The 22,953-nt window shown below is 38.0% G+C and overlaps 1 protein-coding gene across 2 annotated transcripts in view; it reads left to right on the top strand.

Moving 5' to 3' along the window:
* Positions 1 to 22,953, top strand: part of Tgfbr1 (transforming growth factor beta receptor 1) — a 58,965-nt gene that overhangs the window by 19,429 nt on the left and 16,583 nt on the right. Inside the window, exons 2-3 of one of the 2 annotated variants that reach the window (XM_027403129.2) lie at positions 13,208 to 13,453; positions 16,290 to 16,520. In XM_027403129.2, coding sequence (XP_027258930.1) covers positions 13,208 to 13,453; positions 16,290 to 16,520 — 477 coding nt within the window. Of the gene's footprint in view, positions 1 to 13,207; positions 13,454 to 16,277; positions 16,521 to 22,953 lie in introns of both variants that reach the window. The other variant, XM_027403130.2, reaches the window with a different exon arrangement.

Here is a 22,953-nt window from a genome sequence, read left to right as displayed (position 1 = left end):
CACCAACACCCCTGAGTCCACATTTTAAACTGTTTAGTTGATCTAGAGCTGCTGCAGGCTCTGCAGACTCCTACCTGTCATGTCACCCTTTGGAGGCTCCATGGGTCTCTCAGACTCCATGGGAACTCTGCAATAGGTGTTGGAAGCTGCAGCCATTTTTGTTTTTCTTCGGTTATTTTTTTCTGCATCATTATGTAGGTAAAAAACACTCATCTTTTTGGAAATTCACACATTTTTCAAAATGTATGTGTGGTAAAGTCTCCCACTCATCCTCTAGGCACTCAGTCGTTTCTTTGGAGGCTGATGTTACTTATTTATTCCTTTAAATTTGTTTATTTATTATTATTGTATATGTGTGTGCATGGTGTGGTGTGTGTGTGTGAGAGAAAGACAGACAGACAGACAGACAGACAGATATATGTGTACCATTGCTAGAAAATATCTGGAAAATAAGGGATTTGTCTCCATGGCCAGGGTAACTTTCTGTTCCAACTTTAATTTTTTGAATCTCTTGAGTGTCTATGTTCAAACAATACTTTTTTTCTTTTTTCTCTTCTTTTTTTACTCTTTCTTTCTTTCATTCTTTCTTTTTTTTTTTTTGAGATAGTTTTTCTGTCTGGCCCTGGCTGTTCTAGAACTTGGAGGCTGGCCTTGAAATCAGAGATTCGCCTGCTTCTGCCTCTCCAGTGCTAGAATTCAAGGTGTGTGCCACTGCCCAGCTTAGTATCACTTATTAATATGTAGTCACTTAATAATATTGTTCATTTTTTAAGAGCTGTTGTCAAATTCCCCCAAACCTCTTAAGTAAATTTTTATCTGTTACTTGTGTAATTTATCTCATTTTGAACTCAGAGGAAAGCCTTCGTAAATTCTTCTGTTGAATCTCATTGTCATTGGATAGCCCATTAGTGCCCATTTTTCTGTTAACCAGTTAATACTATGTTAGCTAATTTCATGGAGCCTTGAGGAAGATGAAAGACTTTTGGAAAAACAAATGGTTGAGAATTCTGTAATGAGATGTGACTTAATTGTCAATAATGTTTAAGCTATTTGAAAGTGATAGAAGTAAATGGGATTTTCCTGGGATATTAAGATTTTTATTCTAAAACCCTACATTGGAGGTAAAATGTTTTGTAGACCAGAGAAATTTATTTTACATTATATGACCTTTTTAGCAAGCTCACTTTGGCATTTTTGCTGCAGGGTAACACCAAGGGGTTGATTTGAAGATTGAAAGCCTTGAAAAGCAAATCAAAAGTTGGGTGTGATGGTGCATGCTTTAATCACAGCACTTGGGACCCACAAGCAAGTGGATCTCTGTCACTTTTGAGCCAGCCAGGGCTACATGGTGTGAGACTCTGTCTCAAACAAAGAACAAACTCAACACCTGGAATAACCTGGAGCGAGATGTTGGACAGTTCTCTAGTTTCGTTTGTACTGATAGCAGCATATAGAATGGAGAGAATCTACCTGGTATGCTACATAGAGGTAGAAGAGGTGGGAGGGAGGAAGGAGATGAAAGGTCTCTGGAGAGGGACATGGCATGGTTGCTGGGGATAGTGAGGGGAATGTAGATGACTCCAAGGAATTGGAGTAGAGGAATGGGTGATAGAAGCGGCTGGCTGCCGTACCTCAAAGGATTTGTCAATGTGTATCACCCTCACACTGTACAGTCAAGAAAGATCCCCAAGGGGACTGATCTCTTTTTATTAGAGTCACTTCATTTGACATGCTAGGTGTTTGGTATCTGATAGTCTTTCACATCACATCAAAATTGGAAACATTGAAAATTCTGACTTACTCTACAATATTTGAAAACCTCACTGGTAGTAATACATTCCAGTGTATCGGACTGATTTTTCCTCCCTGTGAACTTAATAGCCTTTTCTTTTAGTGTGGAACCATAGTGAAATCTGTGTACAGACAAACTTTTAAGATTTATTTGCAGGAGAGTAACCAGTACAAATAATTAATATGATGATTAAATGAACAGTACCATCTGTGGTCATTCCTATAAGCAAGGGTACAGTGAAATCAATGAACTGGACTGCTCTTTGCTTAGAAAGAAAGGTTTATTTGGGAAATTCAAAACTGCCATGGCCTTCTCTCTTGGGGGCTGCTAGAACAGCCTGAAAGAATATCAGGGAGGCTTGTAGACCAGGACCTGGGAGCTAGCCTGGGGATTTTGGTATGTGTTAAAGGGAGCATGTGTTCATAGGGAGCTAGATGCCTGGTTGCAACCAGGTAGTTGGCTGTGGGGCAGATAAGGGAAGTAATGACTCTTCCTGACAAACAGAAACCAGCTTCACAAGTTTCTGAGGAATCCTGATTTTAGACTTTTGTTTATGTCCTAGCAATCCTTCTGTTTACTCAGTCTTAGTCCATTCTGAGCTGTTACTTATGACATTGTCAGTGGCACTGCTATTTTGGGGGACCCAGTTTGAACCGAAACAGTCCCAAATTGCAATATCCTGTCTTACCTTTCTGTCCTGGAGGTTGGACTGTGATGGTGTGTGTCCTGTTCCTTGCTACCCCCTTGATATTTTTGTGACTTTGATTGTGAAATATATTCAGATTTTAGAATGTTAAAAGTTCAAGGAAATCGGGATCTCAGAGCAAAAGCTTTGCATTATCCCAGAGATTAGGGGATAGAAACCAAATTGGACAGTATAGTAGAAAGGTACTAAACACTGAGTTTGGTTTTTTAGTTTAGTTTTGTTTTGTTTTTCTTTGCAATCAATATCAAAATCTTGGGCTCGGGGTCTAAATGTGAAGCTGTCCAGTTGAGCTACAATTGGGTTTTTTCTTTATATGTATGTGTTTGTGTGTGCATTCATGCCAGAGATCACTATTAGGTATCCTCTTCAGTTGTTCTTCACCTTTTTTTGTGACAGGTTCTCTCATTGGACTTGAAGTGCACCAATTTGGCTAAACTGACTGGCCTGCAAGTTCCAGGGATTTTCATGTCTCCCCACCGCCATCCCCTGCCCCCTGCCCCCTGCCCCGAGTGTTAGGATTGCAGGCATGTGCCACCATACCAGCCTTTTACATGGGTACTGGAGATCTGAAGTCATTCATGTTCATGATGGCTATGCAGAGGCGATTCACATCTGTCTGTGTAACTTGAGTAGAATATTTGCTGTTAATCATTATGAGTCTCCTAACTATTTCTATATAAAATGACAGAACTGAATCATCATCTTTGAGTTTTATATAGTTGTATCAATCTAGGATTCTACTGTACAACTTTTGAGAAAAGACATTTCATTTTATCAATAGATGATGTTGCCCTAAACATGTTTTTATTATATATATACATATATATTTTTGTGTATATGTATATATGTTCATGTAATTAGTTTCAAAATGTGTCTGACTTGAGCTCATTAAGGTGAGCTGGATTGGGAATGAATTATGTCCATTTTGTTGTTGAAATTAAATGACTTGTGTTTAGTCTAGAACCATTATTTGAATTTGACTATCTTAGAGTATTTGGGATTCTAACAACTGAAAATGAAATCCTGCCACTGAGGAAAATCCCATTAGTATAGCTTTCTCATCATCATTAGTATAACACATTATATGAATTCTCCCAAGTTCTGACTTGCATATCATGTGAAGCTTTGCTTCCCATCTTTTCTGCTTCAGCAAGTTGAAGCACTTTGATTATTCTGAGTTTTAAATATGTTTAATATCCTATCCATTCTAGGAAGCTACTTAAATTCAAATATGTTTGCTATTTTTTGCTATACCTGGCAATCTGTATATTGAGATGCACTGAGAATAATAAAAATAAATAAATGGAATGGGGACAGAAATAAATTCAATGGCCTGATACTGCAGACTAGGGAGTAAAAGTTGGGCTTTCGAGTATAAGAAAGGACATACATTGAGTGTATCACTTTTTAGATATGTTTATAAATGTTTCTTTATGAAATAATTTAAAAATTGAAACAGTAGATGGAACTGTAAACTTTTAAGTGTACACTGCTCACTGAAAAAATCAGGTAGAAAAAAATTAAGTTTCTTTAATTAAATGAAAATGGGAAAAAAACAAACAACCAGAACCTTTGGGATACAGCTAAGGAAGTTATGAGAGGAAAAATCATAGCTTTGTGGCTTACATAAGGAAGTCAGCAAATTTCAAATAAATAATGTTGTACCGCAAGGTCTAGAAGAACAGTCAAAGCCTAGAGAATAGGCAACAATAAATAATAAATACGAAGGAAAAATTAATGAGGTAGAGGCTAAATGAGCATTGCGTAGAGTCAGTTGAAGAGTTAGTTCTTTAATATAAATAAGTCTGACAAACTTTTAGCAAACTAAACAAAAAAAGAAATGATCCAAATTAATAAAATTAGAAATGTAATAAGCAATAAGGTTGAAGTAGTAATAAAGTCTCCCAAGACTAGAGAGTAACTGTCAAATTCTACCACACCTTTGAAGAAGAGCTTATGCCAATGCTCAAACTGTTCATAAAACAGAAAGGGAGGGAACCTTACCAAACTAATTCTACGAAGCCAACATTACACTGGACAAGGACGTAACCAATAAAAGAAAGTTATAGATTGATTTCTCTGGTGTACATATGAGAAAAAAATTGGATAAATTCTTACAGACCCAGTTTAAGAACACATTAAGATCATGTACTATGAACAAGTTGACTTTGTTCCAGGGATTCAATGTTCATTTAACATACAGAAATCAATAAGCACAGCACATAAATGTAAAGACATCATATAATCATCTCAATAGATGCAGAAAAGGCCTTTGATAGAACTCAATGCCCCTTCATGATGAAAGCCTTTAAGAAACAATAAACAGAAGCATACCACACTATAACAGGCTATGTAATAGATAAAATCTATAGGTATATCCTCTAAAATCAGGAACAAGACAAGCTTCTCCTCTGTCTCTGATATTATTCTGTGTAGTGCTTGAACTCTTAGCTAGAGCAATAAAAGAGAAAGGAAAGGAAAACAAGTCGGAAAAGAGGTCAAACCATCTTTATTTTCATAATGTATGACTTTTATTTTAAAATTCTCTAAAGACTCCACCAGGTTACTCAGAACTGATAAGCATTTAACAAAGTTACAGAACACAAAATTAACATACAAAAACAAAACAGTATCTTTTCTATATATCTGTGACAAACATGCTGAGAAAGAAGTTTGGAAAGATGTTCCCTTCACAGTAGTTTCAATAAACAAAAAATGTATAAGAATAAACATAACTAGTGAGATAAAAGACCTGTACCTTAACAACTTTAAAGATCCAGAATTAAAAAATGAGAAAGACCTCCCATACTGATTGACAGAATTAATATTGTGAAAAATAATAATTTTACCAAAAGTGATGTGCAGTCTCGTTCAAGTGGTAGTCTTCCAATGACACTTTATTTTACATAGTTATAAAAAATTCATAATCTTATTATATGGAAACACAAAAGACCCTCAAATAGCAAAAGCAGTCCTATGCAGGAAGAGAAAGCTGGAGGTATCAGTGTCTGATGTAAAATCTTTCAGAACCATAGTAACGAGCTGTATAGTAGTCATGAGATGAGTCTCTAGAGTAGAATAAGAGGACACAGGTATAAATATAAATAATAGCATTTGTAAACAAAAGGTGTCAGAAAGCACATTGGCAAAAAGCTTTAACAAATGGCATCTACAATATCAATTCAGACTGGAGCAGAGATTGTAAAACTTGAAACTGTTAGAGGAAAACCAATAAAACACTTCAAGATACAGGTTATGTTAGATACATTATTTCTGTTGCTGTGGGAAAATATCCTGACAGAAACAGCTTAAGGGAGAAAAGGTTTAATTTGGCCCCAAGCTTTCTGGTGTCATCATGTCAGGGAAGTGTTGGCACCTCAGGAACTTGAGACAGCTGACCACAGTGTACTACAGTCAGAAAGCCAAGAGTGATGAATGCCTGTGCTCAGCTGTACTTTGGGACCCCAGCCCAGGGAATGGTGCCATCCACTCAGGCTGGCTCTTCCCACCTCATAAACTGGTATAGATGGTCCTTCACAGACATTTATAGATAATTCTTCCCAGGCATGTCCAAGGCTAACCTAATCTGGATAATCCCTTCCAGGCATGCCCAGAGGCTTGTCTCTTAGGAGACATTAGATCCTGTCAAGTATTAACTATCACATAGGCATAGTCAAGAACTTTCTGTAATAGATTCCAGTACCACAGGAAATAATGTAAGAATTGATAATTGGGAACTCATGAAATTAAAAAGCTTCTATACAGCAAAAGAGACAATCAGCAGAGTGGAGAGAACCTACAGAATTGGGTGGGGGGATGCCAACTATATATCAAACAGGAGTCTGATATCTAGAATACATAAAGAGCTGCAAAAATTAAACATCAAAAAAATCACCTAATTAATAGATGGGTTGCTGAACTGAAGAGAAAATTGTCAAAAGAAAAAATACTAATGGCCAATAAATACTTGAAAAAAGTATTCAGCATTTTTAGCTATCAGGGAAATGCACATAAAACTGCTTTGAGTTTCCATTTCACCCCAGTCAGAATGGCTGCCATCAAGACAATAATTGCTGGTAAGAATGTGAAAAAATGGAAACCCTTTTTTTGGGAGTGTAAACTAGTATAGCTACTATGGGAGACAATGTATAAGTTCCTAAAAGGAAGGAAGGAAGGAAGGAAGGAAGGAAGGAAGGAAGGAAGGAAGGGAAGAAAGAAAAATAAAAGTACCATGTGACCCAACCATACAGTTCCTGGGTAGATGTACAAAGGACTTTGCATCTTAGCATAGATGTTCTGGTATATCCTTTAGAGAAAGTCACTGCTGGTTTAGTAGACAATGAAGGGTTAATTTCCTCAGTGAAAGGTAGAAAAGGCAGTATTTCAGGGGGTAGGAGTACATCTTCTGAGGGTGGAGAGACTACTTCCTCAGGTGAGCTAAAACCTTGAGATTCTGAGGGTTCAGTTTTCAGCTTTGATAGGATTCTCCTACACATTCCCATCCCAAGTTACAAGATCCCATTCTTTACCATTTTAAATACTTTTACTCTTGACACTCTCTGAATCTGGGACTTGAATTTTCACTTTAATTTAGCCAATCTTACAGTGAGGGCTTCAGTTTGATTTTCCACAACTTGAGCTCTGTGGCTGCTGGAGAAGAGATTCTCTTCCAGGCACACTTAGAAACCTTTAGACTGTTTTTGCACATCTGGAACCTAGTTGTCACCCAGCCCATTACTGACTTTCACTGTATTCTGAGATGCTAGAAGTTGGTTAATTTTATCATGTAGCTCATTCTTTTCCTTTATCAATTAAAGCCAAAGATCCTAGGAGCAACCAACCAGCATCATAATTTTTCCACAGATTGTCAAAAGTTTTATATACAGATTCACCAAATCTGTTGCCTCTTACAACTGGTGAATCATAATAATCAAATGCATTTGTCTCCTTAACTTTGTAAAATAGTTCACACCAGGGCCTTTCAGTATTCTCCAAGCTTCTAGGAGAGTTTCAGGAACTGTAGGTGTTGGCAAATTGGAAAGCCTATTCCATATACTTAAAGTATTCATCCTTATACTCTGTTCCTGTAGAACCCCATTCCTTGTACCAGTTTCTGTCTCGGGTAGGCTTGCTAGTGCTGTAATAAAACACTACTACCAAAAGCAACTTGGGGAGGAAAGAAAGGGTTTTATGCTTGCACATCACTGTTTATCATTTAAAGAAGTCAGGACAGGAACTCAAGCAGGGCAGGAACCTGGAGATAGGAATTGATGCAGAGGCCATACAGGTGTTCTGCTTACTGGCTTGCTCCCCATGGCTTGCTTAGCCTGCTTTCTTATAGAAGCCAGAACCACCAGGCCATGGGTGGCCCCACCCACAATAGGTCGAGCCTTCCCACATCAATCATTAATTAAGAAAATACTGCACAGGTTTGCCTACAGCTATCTTATGGAGGTATTTTCTCAGTCATCTCTGATGACTCTAGCTTGTTTTCAGTTAACACAAAACTAGCCAGGACAACAGAGATATTTACACATTGATATTTATAGTTGCACTGTCTACAACAGCCAAGGTATGTAACTAACCAGCTTAAATGTCCATGAGCAAATGAATGTTGTATCCATGTAGCAAAATGGATGGAACTGTAAATCATGTTAAATGAAATAAGCCAGACACAGAAAAACAGATGTTTTCTCTCATTTGAAAGTGAGATTTTAAATGTGATGGATTTAGAACAGGGACTGTGAGGATGTGAAGGATCTTAAGTGAGAACATAATGGAATAACTGTGACCTAAAAAGAGACTATTTGTGAAGGTAAAGGTGATGAGGAGAGGATATGAGGGTGAATTGCAATATAGCATTATGATACATATGTGTGAAAATGCAGCAATAACATTCATTACTTTTATACTAGTTTAAAATATTTAAAAATTGAAACTGAGACTAGATTAATTAAAAATATTTTAACTACCTTTTTCTTTGGAGTGTGATTCGTGGAAGAGAAAAATGTACCACTGAAAATGTGTGTAAATCAGAGGATAACTTAAAGGAGTCCGTTTTCTTTTACTATGTGGTTTCTGGGGATCAAACTCAGGTTCCCAGACTTAGTGGGAAGTGCCTTTAGCCACTGATCTATTTTTCCAGCACCTACTTCAACTTAAAAATTATTTGTGTGTATATGTGTATGAGTAGAGGGCAAAGGACAGCCTTTGAGAGTTGGTCCTCTCCTTCCACCTTGAGTCTTTGGAATCAGAGTAAGGTTGTTAGGCTTGCATGACAAGCAAGCCCAAAGACCTATTTTAATAAAAGAGGAAGGAGGTGGAGGTTGGAGAGATGCCTCAGTGGTTAAGAACACATATTGTTCTTCGAGAGGTCCTGAGTTCTGTTCCTAGCACCCACATCAGGTATGCACAACAACCTATAACACTCCTAGCTTCCTCGGTCATCCATACGCACATGACGTATACTCACACAGGCACTCCTACATACACAGGAAGGAAAAATAAAATTAAAAGGGGGAATGAGGTGAACCAGGAGCTGGATCTATTTAATAATAAAATCAGTTTCAATTTTAGGGGGGGTAAGATGCTGGGTGTTGAACCCAAGGCCTTTCATATGGTAGGCAACTGCCTTACTACTGACTGCATCCCAAAGCCTTTTTTTTTTTTTTTTTTTTTTTTTAAGCAGTCTTGCTGTGTTTTGGAATTTGGATCCTCTTGCCTCTGCTTCTTAAGCACTAGAATTGCAAGTGTACACTACCACACTTAACTTACAGACTTGAATTTATAAGAAATGAGAATTAAGATAATGTTTGTGATAATTGTTAAGTTTCTGTTTTAATTTTTCATAAACTATTTTGCTATGTCATATAGTAGCAATCCTGTATTCAGTCATCTGGTCTAGACTGAAAAAAATAGAATTTCTAAATTCCCTCAAGAGATAAATCCTTGCCTGGCTAAGCATTGTATTATATGATGTATATATTGTCTATTGACCCTGTTGAAAGAGTAGTGAGAAGCCCTTCAGCATTGGCTTTTTCAAAATTTTATTATACACTGACCTCTTTGAAAGGAAAAATTCAAAATGTATTTTTCACAATGTTCTTTAGATTGTAGACATGAAATTAGAAAGCATATAACTTGATGTTTTGGGCTTATTTACAATTATAAATTTAATCTGTAAGTTAAATACAAAGACCAAAACAAATAGCAAAATGCAAATTAATACAACTATTTGGCATGACAGTTTGTTTCTATTTCATTGTAGAAGTATAGTGGCCTTAGGTCTGATTTTATTTTTATATCTGTTTCGCTTTTCTAACTTCAATGATAATAAATGCTGCAAGCTGCTGCTCTCATCAGTAATGTTCAAGATAGTATTAATGACCTCAGGGCTTGCTGGTAAGTTCAGGATAATGAGATCTCATGTCTAACCAAAATACTTGCTAGCAAGCATTCCTCAAATATCAGTTCTAATGAGATGTTTTGTTTACTGGAAGATGGGGCTAGCATTATATTATTATTGAAGCCTTTACTAAATGATTTTCTAAACCATTTGTTGCTGGAAGTGAGAACAGAGAACGTTGTTGAATATTATAGCCATATACTGCTAGTGAATGTTTGCAAGATTTCCTAAGGGATTTGTGTAAGGCTTTCGTGGATTCAGGACACCTGTGGTACTAACTGTGTCAATACTGCCAGGTCGACACTGCCCTGTCCTCCTTTGTTTTAAGTTATATGTTTTTACTTTATACATACTGTGAAGCTGTCTGTGTGTAAAATATGCCACAAGGACATTTGACCTGAACCGACTTTTCACACAGCTGTAGAAATAGCAGTGAAAGTTCTGTAATGGTTGTGAAGTTGGTAGTTACTCAGGACCCAGAATGTTTATCATTGTTGGTAGATTATCTTGGGAATGAAAATGTGTGTGTAACTCAGACTGCTTTTCTCTTCTTTGTGACCTCTTGTATGGGAAACCATTTAGCAAATATGTTTTTCTGAAATTACCTAGGAGTCTAGAATAAAATAAAACAAAGCAGCTAAACATAGCCCTTCATAGAGTAATGAAAGTCACTAACAACAAACAGTAGACAGACAGATGGTGTTCATCTTCAAGGTATGCAGAGGTGTGTAAGAACAAATGAAACAAGCCCTGGTTATCTGAAGGGAAGGACTGAAGAGCACAAGTGGGAAGGGTCTTTGGTTAGGATCTTAAAGGATAATCGGCAGAAGAGAGAACTAAAACTCTTTGCCAAAATCAACTAACAGTATTACTCTTCTTGAATTCCCTTCATATGTAGGTAGAGTTAAGTTAAATGGCTAAACTTTAAGAAGGAAGAAAATATTTTTTCAATTTATTATGTGTATGAGGGAGTGAACATGGTGGAGGTCAGAAGACAACTTTTTGGAGTTGTTGCTTTCTTCCCATCTTTTTTTTTTTTTTTAAAGATTTTATTTATTATGTATATAGTCTTCTGCTTGCACAACAACAGAGGGCACCAGATCGCATTCAAGGTGGTTGTGAGGCACCATGTGGTTGCTGGGAATTGAACTAAGGGCTCTGTAAGAACAGTCAGTGCTCTTAACTGCTGAGCCATCTCTCCGGCCCTCTTTCCATCTTTTATATGGGTTTTGGGGATTGAGTTCAGGTCAGCAGATTGTGTGATAAGAGCCTTTATCCACTGAACCATCTCATTGGCTCTGAGAATATTTTTTATAATGATCTTTAGTCTATTAAGATAATAGGCAAGCATGCTGACCTTTTGAAGCAGCTGTCCAAAAAAAACCTGATGTTCCTGAGTTTAGCTGTGATATTAGTTCAGGGTCCTCAAACAACACACCTTCTCCTCATAGAGCAGGACACTTCATTCTCTTAGTAGTGGCATGTGACAGCATGTACAAAGTACTGTCAACCAGGGAAGCTCACTTGAGCCTTGGTTGGCGTCCAGGGCTTTTACTGAAAATCAGTCGCCAGCCATTGTATTAGATAGACATTGCATTTCTGTGACAAAGTAGCTGAGAGAAACATATTGAGGATTACTATCCTTAGTCCTTAATGAAAGGCTTCATTTGCTTAGAGTTTTAGAGATTTTAGCCATCAAGTTGGGGAGGGTGTGGCAGAACATCTTAAATGAGTCTCTCTCCCTCCTTTCCCCCTCCTTCTCTCCCTCTCTCCCTTCCTCCTCTCTTTCTCTTCCTCTCCCCATTTTCCTCTTCCCTCTCCCACTTCCTCCTCCCTCTTCCTCCTCTCCCACTTCCTCCTCCCTCTTCCCACATTCAGGGCAGGTTCCCCCCATCTCTACCCCAAATCCTCCCTGGAAATGCCCTTAGAGATGTGCTTTACAAATCTCCTAGGTAGTTCTCAACCCAATCAGGTTGATGATATAGATTAACTATCACAGGCTTATGGTCTGCATAACAGCTGAGCTAAGGACTTACTGCCTCCATCCCAACAAACAAAAATAGGTCTCTTCTGTGAATCACATTGTTAGTGCAAACTATCTGGTCAGATGGGTACTGTGTGACCCAAAACCTTACACATACAGAAACATTCTTATCAGAGAGCATATACCAGAGGCTCAGCATTCACATCCAGTCAAGGACAGTTCTGAAGACAAGTTATTTTGGGGAATATGCTGGGTTGTTGAACTCAGGCATGCCAAGTAAACTTCCCTGCACAACACACTAGCCATTTAGGAGGATAGCTTTCTTTTGGCCTGCTGTCTGCCTAGCTACTCCCTTTCTAGCTTTATGAACCTCCCTGGTCTCATCATTGTTGGCCATTCCTCCTAACTGGACTTTTCCCTTGCCAGTAATTACTTGGATCACTTATTGTGTTGTTCACTCAGCAAGCAGTTTTGAGTGCTGGTGTCAGGCATAGGACTGTATGGTGGATTTTCAGAATGGGTATGGGTCTCCAGCCTCAAAGTACTTACATTTTCTTAGAAGAGGAAATACTAAGAGCATTTCTGGTATGTTGTGTGTACTTTGGATAAGCACTTAACCTCATTAGAGGATATGGGTGTGTATGTGTATCTGTTGGTGACAGCAGATACTTCCATAAAAGGGTCATTTCTAGAGTTGAGCCACAAAAATCTAATAGGTATATTGGGCATGTAGCTGGTTTTGCCCATGTGGCTGGAATATATAAACTGTTGCTGGAATAGTCTGCCCCATCATAGTTAGAAGATATGTCTATTAGGATTTGCACAAGCGTGAGTAGAAAACCTGTGACTCAGTATGAATCTGTTTCTATTACTTCATTGCCACAGATCGACTGAAATGGCATTTCTAGTCTGTATTGAGTTTGTGGCAGTATTTTTACCATTGTTTCACAATCACTTATCGGGGGTGGGAGGTATGTATATGTGGATGTCTCATTTAGGGCTAGGAACAAGTATAACTGTACTTCGTTTGAAATGAGAGGGCAAATGCTTGCCTTGTCTGGATGAAATTTTGTGTAATTCTTTTTTAGGAAGGAGATTTGGGGGTGGAGGGGGAAGCCCAGGTTGAAATTTCACTAAATTACCTTAGCTTCTATGTATACATGATTCTTGGACATCCTACGAGTAATAAAAGTTGGTTGTTTGAGCAGTACATAAATTGTGTTATAATATAGAAAAAATATATTAATAGTGTAAATGTTGAACTTTTAAACTGAACCTTGGGATTCTTTTTCATAATAAAATTTTGTTCTCTTTCTCCAGCATTACAGTGTTTCTGCCACCTCTGTACGAAAGATAATTTTACCTGTGAGACGGATGGTCTCTGTTTTGTCTCAGTCACAGAGACCACAGATAAAGTTATACACAACAGTATGTGTATAGCTGAAATCGACCTAATTCCTCGGGACAGGCCATTTGTTTGTGCACCGTCTTTAAAAACAGGGGCTGTTACAACAACATATTGCTGCAATCAGGACCACTGCAATAAAATAGAACTCCCAACTACAGGTAAGTTGTTATATTAGCACCCCTCCCTTCCTTCCTCCAAAATGGTAAAAGCTTTTAAACTTCCTACAGATTTAGAGCTGCAAATGTTTACAGAAGTCATCAAGCTCATCTTGTTGAAGGTAGAGGCAGAAACTGACCTGTCCACAGTTGTAGAATTACCAGTAGCCAGGATCCTGACTACTGGGTGTGTGTTGTTAGAGAAAGCAGTGCTAGGAGACTTTCAGTGAGATCTGCTATGCCTACAAGGGTAGCTTCTTCAAGTGAATTCTAGAATCTCTTAGGGCAGCATGTCTTTAGAGTTTCCCCTACCTTGTCCTCAGAATGAATTTCTCATTTCCTAGTATGGTATGCCTACATCTTAAGGCATCCAAATCAATAGCCTTTTAATGGGCAGAAATCAGGTGCACTAAACAGTCTAGATGCTTTCATTTTGTGTTTTTTTTTTTTTTTAGCTTGTTTATAATTTATATGATGTCTAGTGAGACCATGTATTTAATACTTTTTTAAAAAGGTCCTGGGAGGGCTAGAAAGATGGCTCAGCAGTTAAAAGTACTTGTTACTCTTCCAGAGGACTCAGATTCAATTCCCAGCACCAATATGGTGTCTTACAACTGTCTGACCTCCAGTTTAGGGCATCTGATGCCCACTTCTGACCTCTGCAAGCATGGCATGCACACAGTGCACAAACATACATACATATAGGCAAAACACCCATACACATGAAATAATAGTAAATGGTCCTGGTAGAACCAGCAATTTTAAGATTCTGAATTAAATAAAAATTTGCCACTCTCATCAAGCCCTAGATTCTTATTTTAATAGCCAAAGGAATATAAAATAGGAGAAAACCTATATTAATGCTAGTGGAATTGATGGAAGAATAAATACCAGAAGAAAGAAAGAAGGGAGGGCGGGAAAGGAAAGGAAAGGTGACACACACCTTTAATCCCAGAAAGGGGGGGGGAAGTTGTCAGGGCTACATGGTAAGACCTCTCCCTCTCCCCCCTTTCCCTCCTCCCTTTCTCTCCCCCTCCCTCCCTGCATTCCTCTCTCTGTCTCTCTCCCCCTCTCTCCATCCCCCTCCCTCGTGTGTGTGTGTGTGTGTGTGTGTGTGTGTGTGTGTGTGTGTGTGTGTGTGTGTGTGTGTGATCAAACACTGAATTTGCATCTTGAATTTTAGATATAATAAACACTACAGCTACAGGAATACTTCTACTTTGTTATTTAAAAAAAATCCTCTGTTGCTATTATTGTCACTTTTTGTTTGTTTGAAACAAGAGTCCCTTGCAATCCAATGCTTGTTTAGAGAATGGGCATCCAAAAGTTGAACTCTGACCTCCACATTTTCTATGGAGGTCAGAGTTGTGTGGGGTATGCACGTGCATGTAGGCACATGTCAAAGGACACCTTGTAGGAAGGAGTTGTTTCTATCATTTATGGTTCCTGGGGATTGAATTGAGGTTATCAGACTCAGTAACAGGCATTTTTCCCACAAGCCACCTTGCTGACCCAGTGTAATTTTGAAATATGGGGAAAAAGCATCAGTGCATTTAACACCAGTTACCTAGAAAGGAGAAAAATGTTCAGGTTTTCCACTTTATTCAAGTATCAGGGGCAGTAAAATATTACATATTGGTTGTCACCAAAATTCTTAAAGTAAACAAAGACTTTTCATATACAAAGATAATAGCTGTCTTCATATAACTAATTAAATATGCAGTGTATAAGGATTTAAATACTCTTCCTGAAAGAAATTGCTAGAAATAGAATTCTGTATGATAAGAAATTAATCTAAATGAAGATGTCAGAAATGAAATAATATGGTGGGGAGCATCTAACAAAATAAAGCTTGGTAAATGCCAAAATAATTATAATTAGTGCATTTTTAAATACTACATTTGAGATTATAATATCACACTGTCCCTTCCCTTTCCTTCTTCCAAGCCCTCTCATATTCTCCTTGATCTCTCTTTTAAATTCATAGCCTCCTTTTTTAAAATTGTTGACACATATATATGTATATGTTAATGTGTTTTTGAAATGAGCAAATATTAATTTATTAAGAGAGTATAAGAAAATAATTTGTAATTAAAAATGCAGTTGGCAAAAATAGTTTAGAAAGAATGTATTGCACAAACTATTTTAAAAACTTTAAGGGTTTCTAATCCCAGTGCTGGAAGGCAGAGGTTGGAGAATCCCAAGTTTGAGGCCAGCCTATGTCTCACAAAAAAGGGGGCAGGGAATTTATAAATAAATAAATAAATAAATAAATAAATAAATAAATAAATAGATTAAAATGTAAACAGGGAAGTGTTTGACTTTTAAAAGTTGGTGGAACTGTATATACTAAAATATGAGCCTTTGCAGGATCACAAGGAAATAATTTGTAAAAGCTTATTAACTGTATTTATATATTTTTTCTCTGCTATAAACCTGCTGTGCACTTGGAATAAGAAGATAAAGCCAAAGTGCTTGTTTCAAACTATTGGTTCCCTGACTAGTTTGTCTGAGGTGATAAATAGGAGGGAGGTCTAGGGTGTGGGTTAGCTCATCAGCTCATTGATGAATTACGAGATGGATTGGGGATGCATAGGAAGAGTCAGAAGGTACTGACAGAGCTTAAGGTCCAAAAAGGGAGGCCAAGGAGAGAAGACAGAATAGAAAGAAGACAGAATGGGGAGCTTGTTCTGGCTTGAGTCCTGTGTGATGAGGCTCTGTGACTAAGTGACAGTAGTGAATATGTGGGGAAATATGGAGGGCTTAGAAAATGTGGGTGCCACCTACAGTTTTTTTTTTGTTCTTGTTGATGTTTATTTCATTTGAGGACCTTTTGCAGAAAAGCAGTCCTCTGGCCTTGGTCCTGTGGAGCTGGCAGCTGTCATTGCTGGTCCGGTCTGCTTCGTCTGTATTGCACTTATGCTGATGGTCTATATCTGCCATAACCGCACTGTCATTCATCATCGAGTGCCAAATGAAGAGGATCCATCACTAGATCGCCCTTTCATTTCAGAGGGTACCACCTTAAAAGATTTAATTTATGATATGACAACGTCAGGATCGGGATCAGGTAATGTCATTGCTTACCTTAAGAAATCTTAATAAATCACTTTTGCTAATTTATTTAATTAACTAGTTGACACATTTGGCTTAATTTGTTAAAAATTTGGGATAGTGTGAATGCTGTTCCAGATTGCAGCCTAATGAAGATTGTTGAGCTTGGTGTCTATCTGACCACATAGTTTTAGTGTAGATGAATTGGAGCTTGCTTTATAAGTCACTTCCACAGTTGTATAGATTTCAAAGAATCCTCTCCTATAGGATGATACTTGGCTTTTTTGTGAGCTTGGAAGGTAGAAAGTAGGACACCAGCCGGGTGGTGGTGGCACACGCCTTTAATCCCAGCACTCGGGAGGCAGAGGCTGGCGGATCTCTGTGACTTCGAGACCAGCCTGGTCTACAAGCACTAGTGCCAGGACAGCTTCCAAAGCCACAGAGAAACCCTGTTCTGTCTCGAAAAACCAAAAAAAAAAAAAAAAAAAAAAAAAGACTTTACAAAAAAGAAAGTAGGACACCTTTTTTTTGTTTTTTTTTGGGGGGGGGACAGTTGAGACAGAGTTTCTCTGTATAGCTTTGACTGGTCATGGAATTCTTTCTGTAGACCAGGCTGGCCTTGAACTCACAGATTTGCCTGCCCCTATATCTCAAGTGCTGGGATTAAAGGCAATGTGCCATCACCACCCAGCTAAGACACCATTCTTAGGAAGATAGAGCTGCCATTAAGAGATACAGTTACCATTCTGCAATTCTGGGACTGTTCACCTGGAATTTGGAAGGTTATTTATTTGCCTTCTTAATGGTATGAAATTGTTACTTTAATAAAAAAAAAAAAAAGTGTGTGTGTGGTGGGGGGGCGGTGCATGCCTGCCTGCCATCCACAGAAGTCATGGATCCTGGGGGACAAACTCAGGTTATTGGGCTTGGTGGAAAGTACTTTCATCCAGTGAGTCAGTGGGTCATTCCAGTTTATTGTCTATTATTAAAATTAAACTACTGCATTTTTAGTAACTTTTTTTTTTTTTTTTTTTTTTTGGTTTTTGGAGACAGGATTTCTCTGTAAGTTTGGAGACTGTCCTGAAACTCTCTTTGTAGACCAGGCTGGCCTCAAACTCACAGAGATCTGCCTGCCTCTGTCTCCAGTGTGGCGTACTGTCCTTTGAAAACTATTGATCAGTTTCAAATAAGTGCTAAATTTATGGCCATAATGAATATTTGGAAACAAAAATATGGCTGATTTTGAAATAAATGATAGTAAAAGAATATTAAAGCGGGAATTATGACTAAGGAATGGTGTAGCTCTGAAGCACAGAAACCACATTAATGCTTGCAACAGTGTAATAATAGATGTCTTTATTTTAAGGAAATTAATAAATATTGGTATGTATGCATACCTGCTCACTCTTACGTACTTGAAGAAGCAGATACTACCTGAAGCCTTTGGTAAAAATGTGGCAGTGAATACTCAGTAGTGTGTTCTTTTTCTGATTGCTAGAACACATAAAAGCTTGCAAACAAAGCCAGGCCTCCCAGGGCAGCCATAGGGACTCCTTAGTTAGTCCCATATGAGAGTGAGGCAATGAGAGATTGGACTGGGCTAGAGCAGCTGGAGTACTGGAGATATGACAAACTTTGGGAAGGAGAAGTAGATGAAAAGTATGTTAGGACTGCCCTGGTTTCTCTGTTGATTCTGAGTTAAAGCAAATGGTTCTCAAAGAAAAATCTCACAAGGGATCCTCCTGGTCCATGATAAGTAGGGGACAAATTTGCAGAAAACTAAGGTGATTACAAACCATTTGAAATTAGTCCCTTGGATCTGTTCTCTTATTGCTGAACTTGTACCCAGGGAAATTTGAACAGCTCACATTCTCAAGTCCACCGAAAGGGTTCAACACATTGTCATGTAGATGACAGTTGATTTCTAGCAGAGGTCTGTTTATTTGTCTCTGAAATGTAGCTGTATGAATTGGAGGGTGGAGTTACTCTTTCTCTTTCTACTTCCCATGGACATCTAGGACCATTAGGAGTTGTTCTATTGTCTGAGAGCTTCCCCCTCCTTTCAGACCTCTTCATGCAAAAACTTATCTCCATCATTTGTTAGCTCTGTAACTGTGCTGCTGATGTCTCATGCTTGAGTTATTCCATAAGAAAAATAAGGAATACAAGTCATTGGATTGCTGTGAAGTTCCAATGAGACAAGATTGTGTGTGTGCACGTGCACGTGTGCATAAGGACATGGTAAATTGAATTATGTCCAGATGACAGGTATTGATCTTAATTGAAAACATGATAAGAACACTCACATAGGGCTTCAATTTACTGCACTGTACAAGGAAAAAAATAAAAAGCTTAGTTTAGGATTTCCTTGTCCATCATAGTTTACAGTGTCCAGAATCCTCTCTGAACTCAAGAAAGGCAGTCTTTTTCCCTGTGTCCATATTAAAGCTTTAATGGTACTTTGTAGGACTCATACCCATGACTGTTCTGTCTATTCATAATTCCCCGAAAACTCTTTCTCTCATTGAGGAAAAGGTAAAACTAAATGTACCTTGATTTGGATGCCCATCTGTATTAATTAGTACCATGAGTATATTGGAGGGAAGGTCCTAGTTCTACCTTGGCAAGGTACTTTTAATTTTGAGAACTGCAAGACTGAGGAAGACCTAAGTTACAGTACTTTTAAATTTGAAGATAACCAATCCCCCTGCATTAATCTTAGTCACAGATCATACATGTGCTTATATTTGAGCTGCAATTAGATTGTAAAGTATATGCTAGTCTCTTAGACCGGAGTCCTTAGGGCTTATGCAGGCTTACACAATCTCTAACACATGATTGTTAAGGCCTTACTTCCATTATTGACTGCATGTGAAGCTTCTTGTTGAAGTTTCCTCTTAAGCAGTTTCAAAGGTATGGAAGGTTAAAACAGAATGTAGAGATCTATGTTAGATTTGCTTTTTCTTTAAGTTTATTACATTTATTTATTGTATGTGTGTTTCTTTGTGTGCACAAGACATGATGTGCATATAGAGGTCAGAAGTTAGTTTGCTCCTTCCACCATGTGAAAACCAGGATAGAACTCAGGTCCTTAAGCTTTACCCACTGAGCTATCTTGCTAGCCTGGCTTGTTTATTTCTGTAAGGAAATTGTTACATCAAAAAAAAAAAAAAAAAGAAAGAAAGAAAAAGCTCAAGTATTCATATGGGTTAAATCCAGTATAAATACTATGAAGAACCTAAATCTAAATTTGTTTTCATTTTGTATCTAGAAAGGGAAGACACAATTTCCCCTTGTCCATTAGCCTTAACTAATCATTACTGTGTCTGTGTCTTAAATCTGTCAGATTTCCTATTTGTGCTTTTTAAATCCCTCTCTCCCTCCCTTCTTCTTTTAGGTAGGTTGTCTCTGTAGCTCAGGCCAGCAGTCTTCCTTCTTAGCCTATCAAGTACTGGGATTATAGGCTTGGCTTGCTTTTGGCTTATTACTTGCCTTTCAGATTCATCTCTTGAAATGAACTCTTTTATGGCCCTGATCTTTTTCTCAGAGTAGCTCATATTTTATTATTATTTGTGTGTGTATGTGTACATGAATGCCATGTGTGTATAGTGCTCTTAGAGGCCAAAGGCCATCAGCTTCCCTGAAGCTGAAGTTAGAGGTGGGGATAAGTGTTGAGAACACCTGCCTTGACATATGGGTGTTGAGAACTGAACATGAGCCCTCTTAGAGAATAGCAAGTGTTCTTAATCATTAAGCCATTTTCTCCAGCTCCCTGAAATGAACTCTTCAAGATACTTTTGTAAATTCTTTTTAATTTTTACTTACTATTTGTTATTTTTAACAAAATATGATGTGTGTGTGTGTGTGTGTGTTCATACATGTGTGTGTGGTGTGTGTGTGTTCATACATGTGTGTGGCACTGTGTGCATGTGGAGGTCAGAAGTTGACTCTGGGGAGTAAGTTCTCTCCTTCTACGTGGATCTCTGAGGATCCAACTCAGGTCATCAGGTTTGGCAGCATGCCTCTTTACTCACTGAACCATTTTGCCTGCCCTTAAGGTACTTTTAATAAATTTTGTGGTCCTATACAAGGCTTTAAGAAAATTTAATACATTATTATTTTCACTAAACCATATAAAATAACTGGGAATTGATTGTTCATAGTGCAGAAGAATTCCTTGATTTAAATAAGAATTTTCCATGGACCTAGTTTTGGTTGTTGTTTTTAAAAATAATCCTTTAAGATTTAAATTTTTTTATGTGTATGAGTTTTTGTCTGCATGTGTATGTGGACCATATATATTCCTGGTACTCTTGAAGATGGTATCAGAGCCTTTTGGAACTAGAGTTACAGTTGATTGTGAACCACCATGTAGTTGCTGGAAACTGAACTCAGTTCTTGTGCAATCGTGGAGCCCCCTCTATGTCTCCTGTGGACCTGTTTTTAAATACTAGTCTTGTTATACACAAAAGCAATGCTTTCTAATAAGACTGCTAACTGCTTTGTAGGAAGTGGAGAGAGCTGGTTAGAAAAAAGGGAAAAACCCATGTGAGAAAGGAAAGGTGGAAAGAGTTTCTGACTGCTGTGGGCTATTGTGTTTGGATTCATGGGTATTTCAAGTCAGGAAGCCAAAAAGGGAGTGGCTTCATCTACTGACATTGACTTTGTCTAATTAATATGTGGCTGTCTTAGTTACTTTTCTAGTGCTGTGATAAGACACCATGACCAAGGCAACTTATACAATGAAGCATTTAATTTGGGGACCACAGCTCTATGACCATCATGGTGGAGAGCATAACAACAGGCAGATGAGCATGGTGCTAGAGCATAGCTAAGAACTTAAATCTCGATTCACACACGGAGGTGGAGAGAACTAACTGGGAATGTCATCACTGAAACTCCTTAGTGACACCTCCCCCAACAAGGCTACACATCCTAATCCTCCCAAACAGTTCTACCAACTGGGACCAAGTATTCAAATACATGAGCCTATGGGGGCCATTCTCATTTAAACCATTACACTGGCTTTGAGTGTAGATGATGAGTGACACACATTTTTCTGTGTCTATAAATTACATTTTAAAAAGTACTGATGTAGAACATGAGACACATTGGTATTTTACTTGTCAGTGTAATTTAAAATAACAGTTCCTGGGTTGGTAAACTACTTTCATATAAGCATCAGAACCCAAACTCAACCCCCAGACTCTATGGTAAAACACTAGGCATGGTGACACAAACACTTCTAATTCTGGCAGTGAAGAGGGCAGCCAGCCTAGTCTGTTTGGCAAACCCCAGTGTGAGAACCATTCAAACAATAAGGTGGTTGGTGCCTGAGGAGCTTAGTTTTTGGCCTTCACATTACATGCATATACACGTGTACATAATATACACACAAACACACACTGCACACTCTTCATATGTATACACATAATAAAATAAAACTAAAATAAAATGACAACTCTTTAGTGGATGAGAGATAATAAATTATTGACCCAAATATAGAAGCTCTTAATTGTTAAAAATACTAAATTGTTATAAATCACTAAGTGAAGTATAATCATTTTTAAAAATACATACTTTACAGTAAGACAAGATCAACTAATTAAAACAAAACACCAACTGCCTTGCTGGTGTAAGTTACTTTGTACCAGTGGTTCTCAACCTGTGGGTCATGACCCCTTTCTCAGGGTTGCCCAGGACCATTGGAAAACACAGGTATTTACATTACAGTTCAGAACAATAGCGAAACTATAGTTATGAAGTAGCAATGTTAATAATTTTATGGTTGGGGGTCCCTATAACATCGGGAACTGTGTTAAAGGGTTGCAGCATTAGGAAGGTTGAGAACCACTACATTGTATCCCTCTTTCACATACTAGTTCAGGTAGATAGCCAGGTTCTTGCAAGTGCATTCCTTGCCTTGAAATGGTTTCTGTGGCGTTTTAAAATGATTTAATAAAGATTTGGTCAGAATTTATTTCTGTTTATTGTGTTCACGTTCTTTTTCTCCTCCTATAAGGAAAGTAGTTACTTAGGTTCATCTTTCTAAAATCAGATTTTACAGTCATTTTACCTGTTCATGACTGTGTTTTCAGAATCTTTCAGTCTCCCAACCCTGCCATTAGGCATCATAAGACCTTGTCATTAGAACTGTTTATCTTCTGGTGACAGCTTACCTTTTCCACTTACATTAATATCCTCTCTCATGAGTGAGGCAGGTATCCAAAAGACCTTGTTTGTTTCTTTCCCCTGCCTTTGCTGAATACTCCTATGTAACCACCATCTTCCTTCTCTTTCCTTTCATCCTATCCCTTAAGAGAAAAGTTGAGCTTACTTCCCCTGATCTCTAGGCAGGTGTCTCTGGATCCTTTTACTATATTTTTTAATGGTTTTTCCCATTTCAGTTTTGGGGGTTGAGGAGGCAAATATAGTCTATATATCTAGTA

This window comes from Cricetulus griseus, chromosome 2 (assembly GCF_003668045.3).
Source record: "Cricetulus griseus strain 17A/GY chromosome 2, alternate assembly CriGri-PICRH-1.0, whole genome shotgun sequence".
Taxonomy (NCBI): Eukaryota; Metazoa; Chordata; class Mammalia; order Rodentia; family Cricetidae; genus Cricetulus; species Cricetulus griseus.
Note: the sequence above shows the minus strand (reverse complement) of the source record. Positions and strands in the feature narration are given on the sequence as shown.